General features: G+C 42.9%; 1 protein-coding gene across 4 annotated transcripts in view; it reads left to right on the plus strand.

Moving 5' to 3' along the window:
• LOC128746753 (kelch-like protein 29) overlaps positions 1–18,989 on the plus strand; it is a 272,806-nt gene that overhangs the window by 78,760 nt on the left and 175,057 nt on the right. For all 4 annotated transcript variants that reach the window (XM_053844042.1, XM_053844040.1, XM_053844039.1 and 1 more), the window contains one exon: positions 12,077–12,382. In XM_053844042.1, coding sequence (XP_053700017.1) covers positions 12,116–12,382 — 267 coding nt within the window. In that variant the 5' untranslated portion in view covers positions 12,077–12,115. The remainder of the gene's footprint in view (positions 1–12,076; positions 12,383–18,989) is intronic.

An 18,989-nucleotide genomic window follows, 5' to 3' on the forward strand; every position in this document is an offset into this window, starting at 1 on the left:
TGTTCATGATACCAGCTTCATGTTGACCACATTTAAAAAATTATTCCTGCTGACAAAAGAAAAGTCGAATGAAATCCCACCTTTCATGCCACACATTTGGCTCTACTTTACGTTATCAGCTGTTAAAACGCATCCATTCTCGGTCCCAAAATGTACTGCAACAGTTGTTTTCTCATCACAAATGAATTGTGCCAGTACGATTGTGTAATGTTTTATTTGCATTATAGGGGAAGTAAAAATATATGATCCAATACTCTTATTAGTTTATTTTATCCAAACAGTTTCAAGCCAAGTTTCCCCAACAAAGAAAAGTTAATATGTATATATTTAAGAAAAAACATTTCTCTATTTTCTCTATAATGTCTGCATTTTTTCTGACATATGGTTGAGATAAGAAAATAATTAGATAAAATATATTTTGTTTTACTCAGAAAAAGGCGAGTCAGTGTTTCCTTCAGTACAACTGAATACATGTTGAGCATTATATTAGAAAGTGCTGCCAACAGTTAAATGACAATTTCTGCTTATAGTGAGTGACCTTCGCCAAAATGTTCCTCTTGTCAAATATGCATTATTTACAGGGCTGTTCGATGTTCGGAAACATTTCTGAGATTTAATATCATGCATGATTTTTTATTGTTTTCATGCACAAAGTCTGTTCACGTTTTTAGATAAACACCTAATTGAGAGTGTGAGACGACATCTCTGCGCCCTTAAAGAGAGATGAAGCAATGCTGCTTTAACAGCGAGCAGGGTAGTTTTATAAGCATTTTTTGCCAATATAAACATCTATTTACTGGTAATGGCAAAGCTTTTAGAGGTAAACACTGCTTATATGAAGCTGGCCTTCCACCTTTTTTTCTGCTTGCAAGTGGAAGGAGACACATTTTACTCATGAAGTTTATTTCAATCCTACATTGAACATACATCTGTGAATCCCCTGTGACAATGTGGCTTGGGAAGAAGATAAATAAATATGATCTATGTCCCCTTTTATTGTGCTTTTCCCCAACAGATTGTCAAGTTTAGGTTTTTGATTTGCGTCCAGTGGGAGCAGAAATGCTGATCACCTGAAAATATGAGTGAATTATTCGTGCTTCATTGACCTCATCCTTGTTCATCTTCCTTGGCCAGTGTGGCAGTGGGCATCCTTTGCACATCACTGACTCTCAGCTCCGCCCCCTTTTGCTGCTTCAACAGCAACCATGACAGTTTTAGACATGTTTCTTTCTTTTTTTCCAATATAAATGTCTATTTCCTTATAAAAGCAAAGGTTGGCCTTTAGAGGTAAACACTGCCTTTATATAAAGCCTGCCTCTGACATTCACTTCCACTTGAAACTTGTTTTCTTCCTAATAGTGCTGTGAATATGTGTGGCAATAGAGGCGTTGTTGTTGAAGAAAAGGTTTGTACACTCTTGTGCGACAGTACCTGTTGCACTCACCGGTCAAAAAAAAACACTCAACTTAAGTTGTTAGATTATGTGGTTGATCTGACCCGAGTCAAACCAGCTTGTGTTGAGTGGAAGTCTTGAGGTGTGATTGTGGCATAGGCAAGCTTCCTGGTTTAGTTACTCCTCCTCTTCCAGTGTAGTAGACAGTGAGCAGAGATTCCTGACGTCCAGTCCAAACAAAGGCCCCTCCTTACGCCCAACCGTGGGGTTTTATTTGGTCCACAGCGAGCCTCCAGGTCATCATATTTCTCGTCCAGTGAGTCCGCTGTAGCATCCTCACATACGCTTCCAGAGGAGCTGTTCAGTTATTGTCTTCCTCTATTCCTTTATTACATGCTTTCATTGTGTGTGAACATCTTGTTTTGTTCTCATCATATTCCTTTCACTCTGGCCTCGTCATTTCAATTTGGGCTACCTCGCCTGCTATATCTGCATTTTGGATTCACTTCAAAAGCCTTGGCCCTCGCTTGCTTTATCAAAGGTAGAATGTCTATCCCGTCACCAAGCTCTGTTTCATCCATCATGTTGTCAGGTTAATGCGCAAAGTATCATCTCTGCGAGCGCTGTATTAATCCTAATCGGCGAGGTAGATAAGGAAACGCGAGGTGTGGGATTCAGATTAGTGCCGCATCAGCTGAGAGCTCCTGGGCATTGTTTACCTGTGTGTCAAATCCTTCCCAGTGCTCCCATAACAGTCATCGCTGAAGCCAGTCGGCACTATAGGTGTCTCTTTAGCGCTGGAATAGCTGCTATTTTGGCTGTGACTCCCACCCACGCCGCCGCTTTGTCTTGAATACTTCCACGTACTTTCATGGTGCACCACTGTGCATCTGCGGCTTCCCCTCAGACCAACAAGCAGGCCGACAAATTGTTGCAAAGTACTAATTCCCTTCAAACTGCAGGAATTAATTGCACCCGCTAATGCTGGGAATCAATCTCAACAATGGGCCTGTTGGTTTCCATGCCAGTAGGTAGCTGCATTCATCTGGCTTCCAATTCCCAAAGATGGTCTTTGCTCTTCCCCACGCACTCTGACTCTGACATGTCTGAGTGCGTGTGCTTCTCCTTTCGATGGTTCCTGTAACCTGTTCCTTCTGGAACATCAATTAGGCCTCCATGTATGGGGATGTTAACAGCTGAAAATACACTGTAAGCCGTGTTTCTCCGTCCTCAGAGCGGCCTGCTGACATGATACAAATGTGACATATTCAAGATGATCAGATTTTCTTGTTGGTTTGGCTCCTCTCATTGATATGTTGGATAACTTTATGTCAGACTTTGGCTTCTAACAGAAATGCTTATTTGTCATTTTTTTAAACATACTTTTTTATTGTTTACCATGATTTTTTTTTCTGAAACTGTGGTGGAGCCAGCCCTTTCAAGGCATCCTCACATGGTCTGTCTCTTCATATGTCCCTCCCAGACTGCACGACTTCAGCTCTGCAAGCAACTTGACTTCAGTTATTTTGTCTACATACTTTCTGGAACCCACAGAAAATAGTGTAGGGCTGCAATGATTAGTTGACGTCATATGTAACATCGACAACAAAAATTTGTCGAGGCGCCGCGTCACCACCACCGACTGACCGCCTCATCACAGTCACGGAGGAGCTCGAGCGGCGACAGGTCGTAGTGTTCAAAAGTGTGGCTTCATTTTGTTTGCGAAGATAACACGTCTCAAGGATGAGCAAACCCCTTCGACACCATGGTAGAATGATGAAAGAGGGTTCCGCCACACACCCTCCAGCTAACAGCTAGCATGTCGGTTAGCACAAAGATAACTTGTCGTAAGTTGTAGATATAGTGTAGTGTCTTCGGTCTCTCTCCTCTTCCTAATAAAATAACCAGAACTGAACTAGGGAGCTACACTGAACACATCGCTTTAGATTATTATTCAAATAACACCTAAGGACCAATAAAGACCTCCGTTCTAAAGAAGTGGAGCTCTCTGTCTACTGTTTCATGCTTCATGCTTCACAGTGTTAAGACATGTTCCTGGATTATGTGTCATTATTTTAAGATACTTGTTGAATTATGTATGGTGTCTGAGTATCACGGTGAGAGGATCTAAGCAACTTTAGGTTAAACTGAAATTCAAAATCGGTCCAAACAAAGGTCATCGCAATCGCATCCACAACAAAAATAATGGTTAGTTGCAGCCCTAATGAAGTGTTATGTGTTATCTGTTTGGTTCCACTTGGTTTTAATAGGTTTGATCAGGTGAGATTTCAACTTGGCATGGCCTCCCTCATTTAAGCCATGGCTGTGTGCCACACTATTCACTATGTGGCAGAAACCCTGCTGGATTTGCTCACATTTATTGGCGTTTTGAAATGCATTTTTGATTTCTTGCATTCTGTTGTTATTTTATACAGGTTCACTTTTTGGTTGATCTGGTTGACAATATATTTTACTTTTTTGCTATTGTTTGGGACGTAGTGTAAAAGAAAGGAGTTTATCCGTTATCCTGAATATTGATCCTAAAAAGACCACAAAGTCTCGAAGAAAGGCAGAGAAAAAAAACACCCAAAACCTCAGTCCTGTTGTTCGCTGACCAATAATCAATTTATTTCTGTTAAAAAAAATACAAAATGCAATACTTGCTCGCATAATCATCTCCTTTTTTTACGTGTTCCCCTTTCTGAAGAATAATTGCCCTCCTCCGCTCTATACAGTGAAAACAAACATTCATGTATGGTTGTGAAGGATGAATAATTTAGTCTTCATCATCTGCCGCGCCTCGGATGCGACGGACTCGGCTGAGAAGGTGATTTTCAAAAGTCAGACTCCTGGCTGCTGTTGCTCCGGGCTATTCCTGTTCCAGCCGTCTCCACCGTCATTTGAATATCAGGAGGAATACGTTTGCATGAGTGTGCCGATACAGTGTGTGTGTGTGTGTGTGTGTGTGTGTGTGTGTGTGTCCGTCCCACAGGACTCCTCATTTACAGCCATGTCTTGCCCTTGTAAAAGTTAGAGCACAGTTACACCTCCCCTCCCCCTGTCACCAGTAGCTGCTGATGGACGAATTGATCATTAGTGCGGACGCGTGAAAGAAGCAGGTGGTTGTGTGTGTTGAAAAGGGGCTGTCACCGTGTCTATAGAAGCAAATACCGCTACAGATTTAAAACGCAGCCCTTCCTCTTGGGGAGTATCAGTGGCAAGTCAGATCGCTGGATCTGTGAAACACAAGGTCCAATTTGCCAGGCAGGCAAAACATCACGTCCCAGACCAGACGCACATCGAACACCTCATTCGGGCTGCCAACGCTCTGTTGCTTTTGGTTTAAAAGTTCCACTGATAAGTCTAGTTTTCAGTCGAAGTAATATTTTAAAGTTGAGTTTTGACGTTTGTAAACTCTGTCTCTATTTATTGCAATGTATTTTTTTTTTTAATTTTCATATACTCGCTGTTATTTTTGTATTAATGTATGCTACAATGGTATTTAAAAAGGGAAATAATCCTGGACTGTTTATTGACTACAGCACAGTTAAAGGGACGTGTGGTGGAGCAGAAAGAATGGAAGTTAAAAGTGGCTGAGTTGATAAGTGGCATAAATATTGATGCGACATTCCTCACATCTCTCGCCTGCAATAAATGCTTGCAACCCGAATTGAAATATTTTTTTCATACTAAAATACACCTTCTCTTACCACACTTAAACTGGCAGCAATATTTCTCTAGAGTCAACTTTTTAATTCTGCATCCTTTTATTGCTTTATGAAATGAATTCCTTTTCATGACTATTTATTTTAGCTAAAATATTAACCCATCAAGCAATATATTTATACCAAAAAACAGCTCTTGTTTTCGACTTTTTTTCCCCCCCCACACGTCTCTTTGTCTCCCCATTACTGCCACATTCAATCCATCTGTTACCCTCCTTTCTTCTCCTCACGTCGATCTGCTGCTTCCCGTGAATTCCCATATGACTGTGTTCACGCAGCCCTGTCACACTCACCCGACGCCTGCTGCCTTGGAGTAACAGATGCCTTTCTCAGAGATGCATCCCACCTGCTTTGGAGCTCTCGGAACACGAGACCACTGATCCACCACTTTTCGCTCATCGCCTTTTGGACCTACTGTTGAGTTCAGTCACAGTTGCATCTCCATGGTGATGGTGGTGAGGTCATTGTGTTGGCTGCATCAGGCTGTCCACACATGCAGATGCCCACATGTTCCCACATATGTGCGCACCCACGCCATGCAACTTCGAGTCCTTGAAGCGGCTATTTTTCATGGGGCACTGCCTTTCAGCTTCAGATTTTAGCTTGTGGCAATAAAATTCGTCAGATAATTAGGACTGTTTGATGGATTACTTACTTTATTTTCGGCGACGTAGCCAGTTGGAAGTCAGACTTGGTTTGGTGGAAGTTTAAGCATGAGAACTTTGTTCAAGTCGGCGTGAGTTTAATCTAGCTGGATGGCTGCACCGTTTGTGAACGAGGAGTCAAAAATCATCGCTCTTCAAGGTTGTGAATTATTTGTTTTCCTCCTTTATGTGTTTGCTGCCTGAATCACAGGTAACAGGGAAAAAAAAAAAAAAAACGTTTTTGACAAGGTGGATAAAATAGCGCTTCCATCTCCAGCTGCTGTGTGTGTGTTGTACTATCATGTGTTGTAGGAGTCATCTTTGGAGCTGCGTCAGTTTGCACTATAACACAAGGTATAACTTTCCTATTATCGCAAGAACAAGAGGTTTGACTGATGTTTCTTGTGGAGATGCTCATGAAATACATTGGAACGGTGTGGTGTTTTAAATGCCGCATGTCGTGATACTCCACACTGAGGAGCCAGTTGAGGTGTCACAAGTGTGTCCTGTCTTACTGGGCAGAACCAGGACATGTTGTGTCATGTGCTGTGACTGCTCCGCTTCAATTCTGGTCAATAAGACCACCTGACATGCAGCACGGCACTATGGAGCCTCCGGGAAGTGGCATGGCGTGGTGCCCTTCTATATTGTGTCACTGACCACTTGCATCATTCGAGCTATTTGGGTTGTTCACGCAGGAAGTGGGAAGCAAAGTGCGTCTGGTAAATTTTAGGGTACACAACTTGGCCTCACGTTTGACTCAACATGACAGCGGGGATGGCGGCTCAGGCGCTAGGCTGTACTCGATACTTGACAACACAGACACGAGGAGGGTGATCAAAATAAAGTGATACATGCCTAAACAGTGCAAATCTTTTGCTTGCGTTGAACCTTTCCTGTTCACTGAACTGGAAAAGTCACGATGCGGCACCTCCACACATGGTGTGGCTGGTGGCTTTGCTGCAACGTTGCGTGCACAAGGGTTAGTTATCTCAGTTGGCCTTGTCACAAGAGAAGATGCGCCCATGAGCTGACCTTGTATAAGCGGTGACGGATGGTTCTCAGCTAGTTTCATGGAAACAATGGGACTGAGGGAACTTCCAGGAGCAGTTGGTGAGAATGTTCACCATTATTTCAAAGATAAGCATCGAGTTACATTCACACATCAATGAAGTAAAAAAAACGATACGCATACTTTCATTTTTTTTCCCCAAGTATCATCTTGATACACTAAAGATATTGAGAGGGACAGATATTTTTCTTGATAAACATGGGAAAATTAGTTGGTTCAGGTCTAAAATATTGAAGTCAAGAAAGCGTAGACTGATGGAGACATCAATGCACCGGCTTCCAGTATAGATTAAATATTCATCTGTTTTGAATTCCTGCCTTGGTTAGCCATGAATAAGATGGTCATAATCCAATGGTGGATGTAGTTTTGCTGCGTCTGTGTGTGTCTGTGCAGCTGGCAGTTCACAGCAAAGGCTATCATATCTTTGTTGAAAGACCTGTGTGCTGCCCAGACTTGACAGCAAGCTCATTGGATGTGCACGATAATGGCTAAATGCTTATTGGCACCTTCTCCCAAGAGCGCTGGCTGCACGGAGCAAAGTGTCATTGGAGATGTGATGCATTTAAGTGTTTATCTGCTCTGGCAGGGCTGGCAGGTGTGTTTCTGTTTCCTCAAGTGCCTGGGGGAGCGAGGTTTTCTTTTATCGCTCCTTGTTACCCTCACAAACACCCTTTCATGTCCTCGCGAGCCGGCGCGCCGACACGTGTACCAGCCTGGACGTTTAAATAGGAGAGCGGGCGCGCAGTGATGAAGAGAATTCCGGGCTGTAATTAGTCTCCCATATCCCATCTGTTCTCTAAGAGCCACAAATGTAGTGGGATTTGTTTTGCTGACACGCGCTCTGCAGGGATCAGTTGCTAGCCTCGGGTTGCACAGTATGCTCTGACATACATAGTGCAAGAATGACAGGACGTCACGCCGAGGATTCCGCACTTACTCAAACATCGTTGCTGGCTTCCCAAAGCTGAAGGCTAAGTGAGCGGTACAATTTGTGGGACCCTTTTTCTTTTGTTGAATGACACCTTGTATTTATTGGTATGTATGTTTAAGTTCACGATCGCTCAAACAAACAATCTAGCCCTTTCTCTAGCTCCTTCCATTGAGTGTGCAGCGATACTGTCGTGCGGAACTGCGATAAAAAAATTGGTCCTGGCTGTTAAAGTCATGTATGGACCATTCTATAGCGTGATGGTGACTTTTTGAGTCTAGTTAGTTTAAAATCGCCACTTTGGTTAGCTTCCTTAGCACCAAAGCAGAAGTTGTTCATGTTTTTCTTAACTCTGTCGCCGTATTTATTTGTACCGCGTAGAAGTCTTTTAAAATGAACTTTAAAAGTATTTAGATAAAGTACATTTTGAATACAAAAAGCACTGAATTACTTCAAATCAATTCACTCTGCTACCTATTAGCGTCCTCAGTCTTGAAGGTGAAGCCTTTAACGCTCACTCGCTGCATTTAGTTGATAAAAACATGCACCATTACAGCAATAAAGGCAGTGTATTCACAATGGCGTGCTCATTATCTGATTTCTTTTGGATTGACGGTTAATGTTTCCAAAGTGGACTAGACCCAGTGACTGCCGCTTCATTTCAGACACCGGGAGTCTGGTTCTGGCTTTCATCTGAAAAGTCTAAATTTCTTTTCTCAGTGGCATCTCACAAAAATCAGCTCCGGTTGGCTGCAGCCAAGGTTATAAGAAAGACAAAAAAAGTATGTAATGTGCATTACTCTCTGGGAGAATCAACTTTGAGTTTACATTACATACTATGACTCACTCAGAGATTTATGTCTGAGACATCTATCAGTTCTCTTGCCCTTGAGCTGTCTCTTACATCATTTTCACTTCAGATGCTTCCTGATGTGCTCACTTTATGGAGCCGTCAATGATAGTTTGCTAACAAACATTCACCTTTTAATTGGAAATCATTTCCGTGCCTCCTTCTGGTTAATGGTAATCAGGTCTTTGAAATGCCTTCGGTGTAAAATGTTCTGTACAAATATGTTTGCTTTGGCTGTTGCCGTCTGATCCCCTCGAGGCAGCCTTTTAGGCAACCATGTACAAAGATTGGAAACATACTGCGCGAGGCATATTCTAACGGAGAGATGGTTAAAAAGGTCATGATTCGCTACGGTCCTCAATATGAGCGAGACCAGTGGGAACTCCACAATTACATGCGATGGACTATACGATTTGCAGACAAATAACCGTTTTTTAAAATCAAAGTCGCAGTATTTATTTCAGAATTCATCATCAATTGCCGTCCCTTATGTCCACTTTTTGGGATCGTAGGCAAATATTTCTCATTCTGTATGTAGTGCTCATTGATGTTGTGAGGCAGTCGGAACCTGAAATGCAGCTAAATGTTCCTACATCACACAAACGGAAAAAACAGAATCTGAACAATAGGAGTATTTTATAACAGGTCAAGTCAATTAAACAACATCAAAATGCTTTATGTAGCAAGTATTCATTCATTTACTGCTCGCTTGTTTCCCACTACTCCACCCAGTCTACAGAGACAAATGTCCTGAAGAAGCTTCTATCTGTCAGTTCTTTTCTCTTGTCCTTGGTCGCAAAGGGCTGTTGTGTTGAACTCTGTTGTTGAGTTTTCCGGTCAATTCCTCCTATCGGCGGATAACTCTCGCACCCACCCACCCACCCACACACTCACTGTAAGTCCACGCTGTATTTTTTGTGATGCTAATCTGTGCGTCAGGAAGAAAGCTAACACAACACTGCGGAGCAGTGAAGTAGGGAAAGCTAAGCTAAATTGCTAAGCTATTTTGACGTGTCTATTCCATAAACAAGATATGTTGTTGCTAGCACATTGATGGTTTAAGTTATGACTTTTGAAATGAGATTTTCTTCCTTTCTTTGTCTTCTAGCTTGCGATCACGTCTGGACTAATCTAATAGAAGCAACAGATCGATTATTATACAGTTAGGAACCTCCAGCAATCATCGACGGCCAGGACAGAAACTCATCAGGTCCATGGCTCTCCGTAATCCAATTAAGCCGATACATTAAAGACTTGAACATCTTGAGAGCTCAGTTCTCAATATTTTGAATTGATTTTTCGCTTCCGGGTGCCACATCATCTTGAGATGCAGAGTTGGAAAAAAACACCAAGTTGTCGGGTAAATGTCGACTGACCTGTACTTAACAAAACCAAAGCCATCTGTGTTTAGCTTAGGCTTTAGCATGACTTTTACCATTTAACTAGCTGAGCATAGATGAGCTGACATTGAAATCCGTCTTAGCAGTTTAGGGCGCCATAGTCGCGAGATTGTGACAGGCCACGACACCTGGTGACGTCATGATGTACCAGTGACATGAGTGAATTTACTTCCATCCCATACGTTGGGTCACACTGAAGATTCTTCTCTTCTATTTTACAGTCGAGCTCTTTTCAAGCTGCTGCTTCAAAAAGTGTCATCAAAGTTGAATATTTCATTGAAAAGCTGTGGCGCCTAAAGGGTTAAAGTACAAGGCTGTGCATGTGTGTACTGTTCTTTCTTGTACTTATCTAAGTCCCGTTTCGCTTCTGGAATTCAGAAATTGTAGAGAAGCACATTGGGCCCTGAAGGATCCATAAAGTATTCCTGACGCTTCTTCTGCTGCAGGGTTACAGGAAGATTAAAAAAAAGTCACTGTCATTATTAGCAGTAAATCACAAAACCGTCTCGTCTCCGGAGCACAATAGATGCTCACGGTGGAATGTACCCACTTCACATGTGAGCAGGATTGATAAAAATAAATTGCGTGGCATTGTGAATGCAAATGTGCTCTGCCCCCATTTCTGGCACCCGCATAGATAATGTCGATTTCGTTTATTTATTTATTTTTGCTCGACTGTTTTTGTGTGCAGAATGTGGTGCTGTGTCTTTGGAAAGGTGCGGTTCTTAGGAGACAAGCACACACAGTTCCACTGGACACTGGTCGTGTTCCGCCAGTTTGTTGATGCACAAACAGGAAGATTTTTATTATATATATAGGTTATTTAATGTTAATTCTATTATTTTATCCATCCAATAATCCTGAACACTAGCTGTGTGTTGAGGTGCCATTTTGTCTCACTTCACTTGGAGATTCTACTGATAACGCACCACTCAATTAGAGTGTTGTTTTTTTTTAAACGGCCCAACTGCTAATAAGCTCAACAAAGTGAGTTGTTAAGCTGTACTGCACTTAAGAACCCATTAAACCTGCCACAAATCAACCAAAAGTTTCTCCTCTTGGGAACAATGTTGCTGCGCTGAAATGGAGCCAATTCAGTTGATAATTTCAACCAAGATATCATTAAAAAAAACATGTAAAAAAAACGTAAAACTCCCTGATAACCATAATAATAATAATCATGTATTGGTTGATAAAAAAAATGTCAGAATTTGACTTAACAATAGATTTGAACCCAAAAGACGGAGACGTCAGACGTTTGCTCAGCTACAATTTCGCTGCAGGCGTCAGCTTTTCGGGGAGAAACTCCAAACAAATGCTTTTGTTTGGTCCAGACAAGTTTTTCTGAAGAAAACTGAAGAGCGCTGAATGCTTAATAAGAAAATGATGAAAGTGTGTGTGGAGAGGAAGAGGCTTGAATGGGATGAGGATGGTATATGGCCTCTGATCCACGCTGTGTCAAAGGCTTCAAAAAGCTTCTCATCCTACGCATCCTCATTACCGTCTGCTAAAATATGGCACGCGTGCAGTCAAGCCCATTTGTACACACACACACACGTGCGAGTTACTGTTTTGAGGCTTGTCAGTGAGGCAGGGAACGTCGTGACGGACCCCCGTGTGCAGAATAAAGACTTATCAACCGCTGTCACTCTTTCTCCGTCTCTGTCCAGACGAGGATGTTGCGTGAGGCTGGTGGCACCTGGTTTGAGGTCATTTATTTCATCCCTTATCAAGCGTTCGGGAAACACGCCTCGCCTTTGGTGAGGAGAAGTCGAATCCTCTCCAAACCCCCTCTGTGGCGGGTTTTACTACTCAGATGCTGCGTGGCTCTGATTGATGATACAATACAAAGGCAAGCAGCCATGCTACACGGCAGCTCCACACTGATTGAATTCTGGCTCGTTGTTGCCTGGCCCAAGATGCGGTGCTTGAGATGGTGGACTGGTCAGTAGCTTTAAGGGATGAGCTGTGACGACAGGCACTTTTTTTTCTTTGCTTTTTCCTGGTGACATATTGAATGAGTCATGCTTAAAGTCACTTTCTGTTCTGTTCTGTCCTGGCCAGGCCTGCCCCTGTTTATCCCTCTGAGAGGAAGAGGAAGTGATGTCACGCCACCACCATCGCTTTGAGAGGGACTACCGTGGACCCTGGGAGCGGAGAGACATCCGTCCTTCTGGCCTCCACAATGGAGGAGCCAACCATAGCTGTGCGTCCGCGGTTGTCAACGGGAACAACCGGCCAGGGCTTCTACCCCTCCCAGTCATCCCCTCCCTGCTGCCCACCCCGGTCACTGTCGCGGTGACCACGTCAAGCGCCGACATAACAGTCAAGCGGGGCATATCTGCGGCGGTCACGCCGACATCGGGCAAGGTGAGACTTTTCTCCAACTTCTCCCCTCAGTCAGTCAAGTTTAGTTTTCAGCCCTGTTTACGCCGTTTCCCCTGCTTTTCAGGCTTTCCTCTATCTATCTCTTTCAAAGTCTTCACCACTTGCCTTTTTCCTCCAAATGTTTCTATACCGTCCAAAACACTGGCAGGCCTGTCTTCATGGTTCAACTATCTCAGCCCTTCAAGCCCTTCTGCTGTCTCTCCCTCTCTGCGTCTTCCGCACTCCTGCCATCCTTATCCCTCACTCCAGTTCTGCTGTTCTGTCTGTTCAATGCCTCGCTCTTGCCAAACCATTTCCTTCCATCTTCATTTTCCCTGTCTGCCAAATGGCAGCCTTGTCCTGTCTTTGCCTCCTTGGTAATTTTCTTCTTTCATTATGTAAATGACCTCTGACTGTGGCACAGATGGGTGCTGCTGTCAGAAGTGTTAGTACTTCTCATAAGAAGCTAACAAACACAAAGGGCTCTTTGATTTGATCGGCTCGGAGATGATTCAAAGATTTATTTACAAGTGCATTCCTCATGGCTTGACATTTATTATCCAATAAACTCCCGGTATTTGATCACTTGCCGTGATGGATATTGTTCCCGGGATCAAAAAGCTTTTCAAATTTGCTACATCATGCTAGTAATACTTAAGGTTTCTGCCGCTTTAATGGAGTTTGCCAAGAGCCAAAAATGAAGAGCAGAAATTTGGGGTATAACTCGGCAAAAGCTTAAGTCAGTTAAGACCAGTGTTGGGCACATTACTTTAAGTTAGCAACTTTGTTACAGTTACTAGTTACCTCGTTCAAAAGTAACTTTGTTACATCAAGTTACTCATTACTTTCAAAGTAACTAGTTACTAACTTTAAAACTGTATATTATAGCGGAGCTCAAACTTTTGGACATGCATAGTGTTTTATAGCTTGCACGCCACTACAATATTTTTCTGGCCTTTTAATGCGAAAAAGGAAAAATAATGAGAATATATCCACAATGAGAATCCCACACTTCAGCCATTATATTTTTTCACATGTGCAGCACTGCGTCACGTGACTCATGCAGGCTTCACGTCCACCACAGAAGCTTTTAATGCGCATTATGGACACTGCTTTTTAACCTTTTTAAAGAGTTGTGAATGTGAAGTAAGGAGCATGTTTAAATCATGGTAATAACAAGCGTGTTATGGTAATTTTGGCAAAGGAACGCATTATGGCACACGCTATTACAAAAGTTAATGCAGTTCCTATAACGCGTTTCTTAACACCTGATTCCCAACACTGGTTAAGACTGCAGTGATAGTTACATGGACTATTGTACATTCACACAACTTAGACAAAACAGAACTTTGTCTCCAGAGATTGAGTGGAAAAAGACGCAGGTGATGAACTGAATTAAAGACACGAGCGGCACAGGTTTTCTTGTTTTGTAGGAAGTTGATCTCTACTGGTGAGATGAAGGAAATGTGTGAGAAACTTGATGAAACAAGATAAATATGTCATCGTGTTTCTTATTGTTTTTATCAAACGTTCGTTCCTGATCAGTACATTTTTCTTTTGTTTTTGAGGGGTCGGGAATGGATGAACTCGCGATTTGTGTTGGGAAAATTGAGTTGACAGGCAAGCAATTCAAATGAAGAGGTCAGTCTCAAGTCGAGGCACTGCTGAACCGTTGATTTACCTTTGTTCACAAGGACAGTTTTCCCAGTTTGATGTGGCTTTTCACTGAAACTTGACACGCCTGCATTTTAACTTTGAAGGGGAGATGTGTTGGTCATGGAGGAGGTTCAGGCGTCATGTAAGGATGAGCCATTAGGTGACCTAATGGAAGCAACCATTGATGTTCTGTGAGCAAGAAACAGTGCTTGATACATAGACATCTGACGTCTGTGGTCAATCTGCTCCTCAATAATAACCAAGCTAACCATAACCAGGTAAACTACATTGACCATATTTCTTGGTTTTGCGACAATGCTATTCAGCCTCATGCGTCTTTCCCTCACATCCTGAAGCTAGTTTTTTTTGTCTCCTCGGGCCGAGGAGAAGAGGCGAGCACTGGCTGTAATTTCTCCAGTAAGTGCACGTCATTAGACATCCTGGTGAATGCGCTGACCACAAACAGTAAATCTGCTCTGGCAGCGCGTCGGTCCCCCCCTCTTGGTGCGACTGAAAAATCGCATGCATTCTGACAAAGTCTGGCCAACTCCCACCACGGCCATTGTCATCATTCAATAGCTGCCAGAGCAATTAGGTGGCCTGCCTGGTCGGTGAGTGCACATTTGTTTAAAGGTACAGTGCTTGTGGGAATATGTGAGCGGATATTATGCATCCCCAGGTGCTAGTCTCTGTTTTAGCTCCTTTTCCAAGGATGTACCTTTCTGCTTTGTCCTGCTTCTGACAGTCCTTTGTTAGGTGGGCTTTGGAGACCACAAATGCCTAAAACGGGAAATGGCTAGAATTCAGGCTGCGCTTTAATTACACCCTAAAAGGCACAGTGGCCCCTAGAGCCTGCCAACACCACGGGGGCCTGCATTTCTATCTTCCTCCTCGTTGTCTGCTGTTCCCACTTGCGCTCTCTCTCTCTCTCTCTTTCTCCCTGTCATCTTTGATCAAAGCTTTTGGGGGGGTCACAAAGAGTCTGATGGACGGATGCAGCTCTCTCTCCGTGGTCTCTCTGTCTCAACTCTGTCCATGGCTCGATAAAAAGCTGACGGGCTGTCATTGATCTCGACTTTTTCCAGTCTGTGTTCATAAACACAGCAGTCCGAAAGTGTCCGGCATGTTCCTCCGTTTGTATTCACTGTGAAAAACTTTGTTGAAGGGCATTTTTGTCTGTATTAATGATCCATAATCGGCGGCTACGTCGGCTGACGTGTCGCTGGGTTAGAGCAGTGCTTTTGCCGTGAGACAGAGTATCAGGTGAACCAATTTCACCTCATCTGTCCGGAGATAGAGCTGGCGATATGATGCCATTAAATCATGACAATTAGAAGGTGTTGAGGAGCAACCAAGGTGAGGAGATCACATGCGTTCGGTCACATTCGTTCTATACAATATAGATCTATGCTGACGCCACTTGTCCATCACTCGCACGCAATGCTCCTCTTCCCGCACACTAGCAGCAAAGAAGTCCATCAAACACACAACTTCAGGTTGTTTGTAAATCTGATGCTCCACTATCGCGACCACAAATCTACACGACAGAACAATGGCGTGTTTCTTGGCAGACCCGCGACGGCAAAGACTGTCTGCACAGATGAGCTAACACAGCTAATGGCTAACGTGACGTCTCCTTTCATAAGACTGTCAGTTAGCTTTGTGGTTTAAACGTTATCGAAAAAGTAAATGTAGCACCAAATACAGTAAATGTGAAGTGAGAAAGAGTGATTGTTGTGAAGCAAGTTGTGGCATATTGCTCGCCCCGGTCAGGAAACATTTTTAAACAAATACATTTTCTTCAGTTTGTTTCTGCAGAGCCAAAATCACCAAGTGTCAGGATCTGCAATTTTTCACAAAGTAAAAGGGATTTTCTACAGGATTTTCATCTAAGCAGTTTGGGTGAGGTTCCTTTGGTGGTTTGCCTCGCAACATTTTCAAATGAACCACAGTGAACCTGACGTTGGTCTTAGTTGTGGAACAGGTGGGAAACCCAGAAAGTGGCATCTTTGTCTTTCCCATCACAGCAAGTGTGCCTCCCTCACCTTAAATCCATCTTCATCATAGCTGCCTAGTCACACCTGTCATCTTCATGTCCTCTTTTTTCACGTCCACGAACCTCCTGGGTGGTCATTCTCCCTCTTATTTTACATGACTTAATTTCCTTCCCTCCATGTGTCCAAACCATCTGGACTTCATAACTTTATCTCCAACCAAATCTACCGATAAAGAGTCCAAACCTCAATTAATACGGAAAGCAACATGCATGGGAATTGATGTCCGGGCATGGAGCCTTGATGGTTAGGTGCTCAGCAAAAGGCGTGCTGGAAAAGCCCAGTCAAAAGCCACCAAAACAAAGCCACGTAAGCCGGACGTTTGCACACTTCCCCGAAACCTCCTGCTCTCCTCTTTGCTGAACCCTCTCATGCAGGGGTCTCAAGCTGATCCACAAAATGGCGGCAGTGGGTCAGTGGGACCCATTTCATTAGCATTTCAATCTTCCGTTTTGGTTTCTCACCTTTACGCAACAAGCTACGTGGTTAGCCAACCTTCCTCTGATCCCTTGGATCAGGACTGTTGTGCGCCAGCTTGTGTCCCTTAATTCTCAGGTGGCCGTACATTTGGCGATCTTCACCCTCTGTGATGTGGACAACCTAAACTGGTTTATTCAAAACAAGGCATTATATTGTTACATCACATTCAATGCTAGTTCATTTTTGTTTTAATTGACTTGTACATTCAGAAAGTAATAAACAATTTTAGCCAGTTAATAGTTGAATAGATTTGATTCATAGAATGCTAATGCATTGAAACTCTGTTGGGGAATCTGAATTGTTTCCTCTGCTGTCCTGTGTAATATAACTCACTTGTATATTCCAGGTCATTTGGAAGTCTGGCTTGTCTTCTTTAATGCAGTCACGCTCATGGATATACAATTATAACCTAGGTTATTTACATTTCTCTCTTCATTATAACCACAGCTAATATTAATTGACATTTTTAATTCATGCATCAAAATGATGACGTACCAATGAAACTATTTTAGTTGTCTAATAGGATTAGGTACATCACCATTCGTTTGTAAAGGAGCTGGTTTTATTCTTTACAGTTAAAATCCCATAAATATGGCTCATAATTGTTGCAAAACCATATGTTTGGATGCATGGGTCAAGTCTTACTGTGGTGTTATTGGCGTACTCAGCAGGCCTACAAAGCTAAGCTCAGTGGCAAGGCATTGATCACAAAAAATACCGATCTCTACCTCATGTCACCTCATATGAGTTCAGTGTTTTCCTTTTAACAAGTGGGTCATATCGGCTGTGTTTGGTTTTGATAATTCGCATAAAATAGCAAGCTGCGTTTGCCTTAGTCAATGAAGTTTTGATAAGGCCTCACACTTAGCTAATATTTTGGGTTAAATATTCATGCACCGGTCTTTGATTTCTCATGTCTGAGACATTGACTGAAGCTTGGTATCTTATCTGCTTACACATTACATTCCTTAAAGCAGTTCCCCACAGGCACATGGATTTTTGTACCCAGTTTAATCCTTTAATTCGATCATTTGAAGCTTTCCTCGGTGGATGTTTGGTGCAGTCGAATCTAAGGTTTGTGTTTGTCTCTCGATCCGCAGCACAAGGCTGATGCCCCCACGTATAGACATTCCTCTATAGATCTGAAGAGTGCCGCCAAACTATGTTATGTCTTCTGCGTTTGAGGATGCTGCTCTGAGACAAGAGGGACTTTTCACAGCAATGGTTCATTTCCTTGTTTTTCTATGCCTCAGAAAACAAACCAAAATAAATAAGTGAAATGCTCAGACCATTTCAAAATGCTCACAAATACTATTTGCTGCAGATATATATATAGTTTTGACACTGCAGCCTTTATTTTCTCTGTCATTTTCCCAGGAGTGTAGCCTATCTCTGGTGCTTGGGAGGTGTGGACCTCGGGACAGGTCACCGGCCCATCACCTGAATTGCCCTAAGGACGGGGAGAAATGACCAAGTCCACGCAGATGGGGCTCAGGTTCACTGTAGAGGCAGTGTTTTCTCTGGTCTTGCTGCGACCCATGTTAACATGTTAAGACGCACATATTAAGAGTGCTCCTTCTCGTCCTACATTCACTACATGTGCCACATTTGAATAAGGGCTACAATGCAGTAAAACTCCTACAAATATAGCAGAAATGTATCACGAGTTTCATGGTAAAAAGGAAGTGTTCTGACGGTGAAGCCAAGTGAAGTTTTGGCAACAAAACTGCCATACGAGGATGTATCATTTCCATCAAACAGCCGCTGTATTTTTCAGTGTCTGCTGAAGTATATCTCAGTAAATCTGTATCTCTATCAAAAGATTTGTTTTCAAAGTTGTTGCTGTTTTATTATTTCCCCAGAGCAGGTTAGTGCCGATCTCCCAGCACGGGGCGCATGGATCGATAGATCTTTTCTTGAAACAAAATCACACTCCAAGTCTTGTTGTTTATTGATTTGTGCACGGTCAGCGCGTCAATGGCAGAGGCAGACCCCAAACAGCGACCAGCACAACATGGTGTCTGGAGAACAGCGGGTGTTGGCGCCCCTTTCTGACTCTATCTCGAAAAAGATTTAAAAAAATAAAAAAAACTGCAGGAAAACGTTTTCCTCCATTGTTCATAACTGACAACATGTATCAGAATGTGTACTTTCCGAAGCCTGAAACGCACATCTAGAACCACTTAACCACTTTAAAAGGTTCCTCTGAAATCGACATCAGAACCACTAAAGTTCCTCTGACTTGCCTGACTTCTTCCTACAGAACCCCTTCACTGCCCTCATGAGCAAAGCCAGGAATTTTGAAATGTGACATTGGAGAGAAATGATTTCTCCACAGCTTGAAATAGTACACCCGCTGGCTTTTTATTACTTCGTAGTAGCAGAATTTAATTGATGATATATTGACTCTGTAATGTCAA

The sequence above is a fragment of the Synchiropus splendidus genome, chromosome 15, assembly GCF_027744825.2.
Source record: "Synchiropus splendidus isolate RoL2022-P1 chromosome 15, RoL_Sspl_1.0, whole genome shotgun sequence".
Taxonomy (NCBI): domain Eukaryota; kingdom Metazoa; phylum Chordata; class Actinopteri; order Syngnathiformes; family Callionymidae; genus Synchiropus; species Synchiropus splendidus.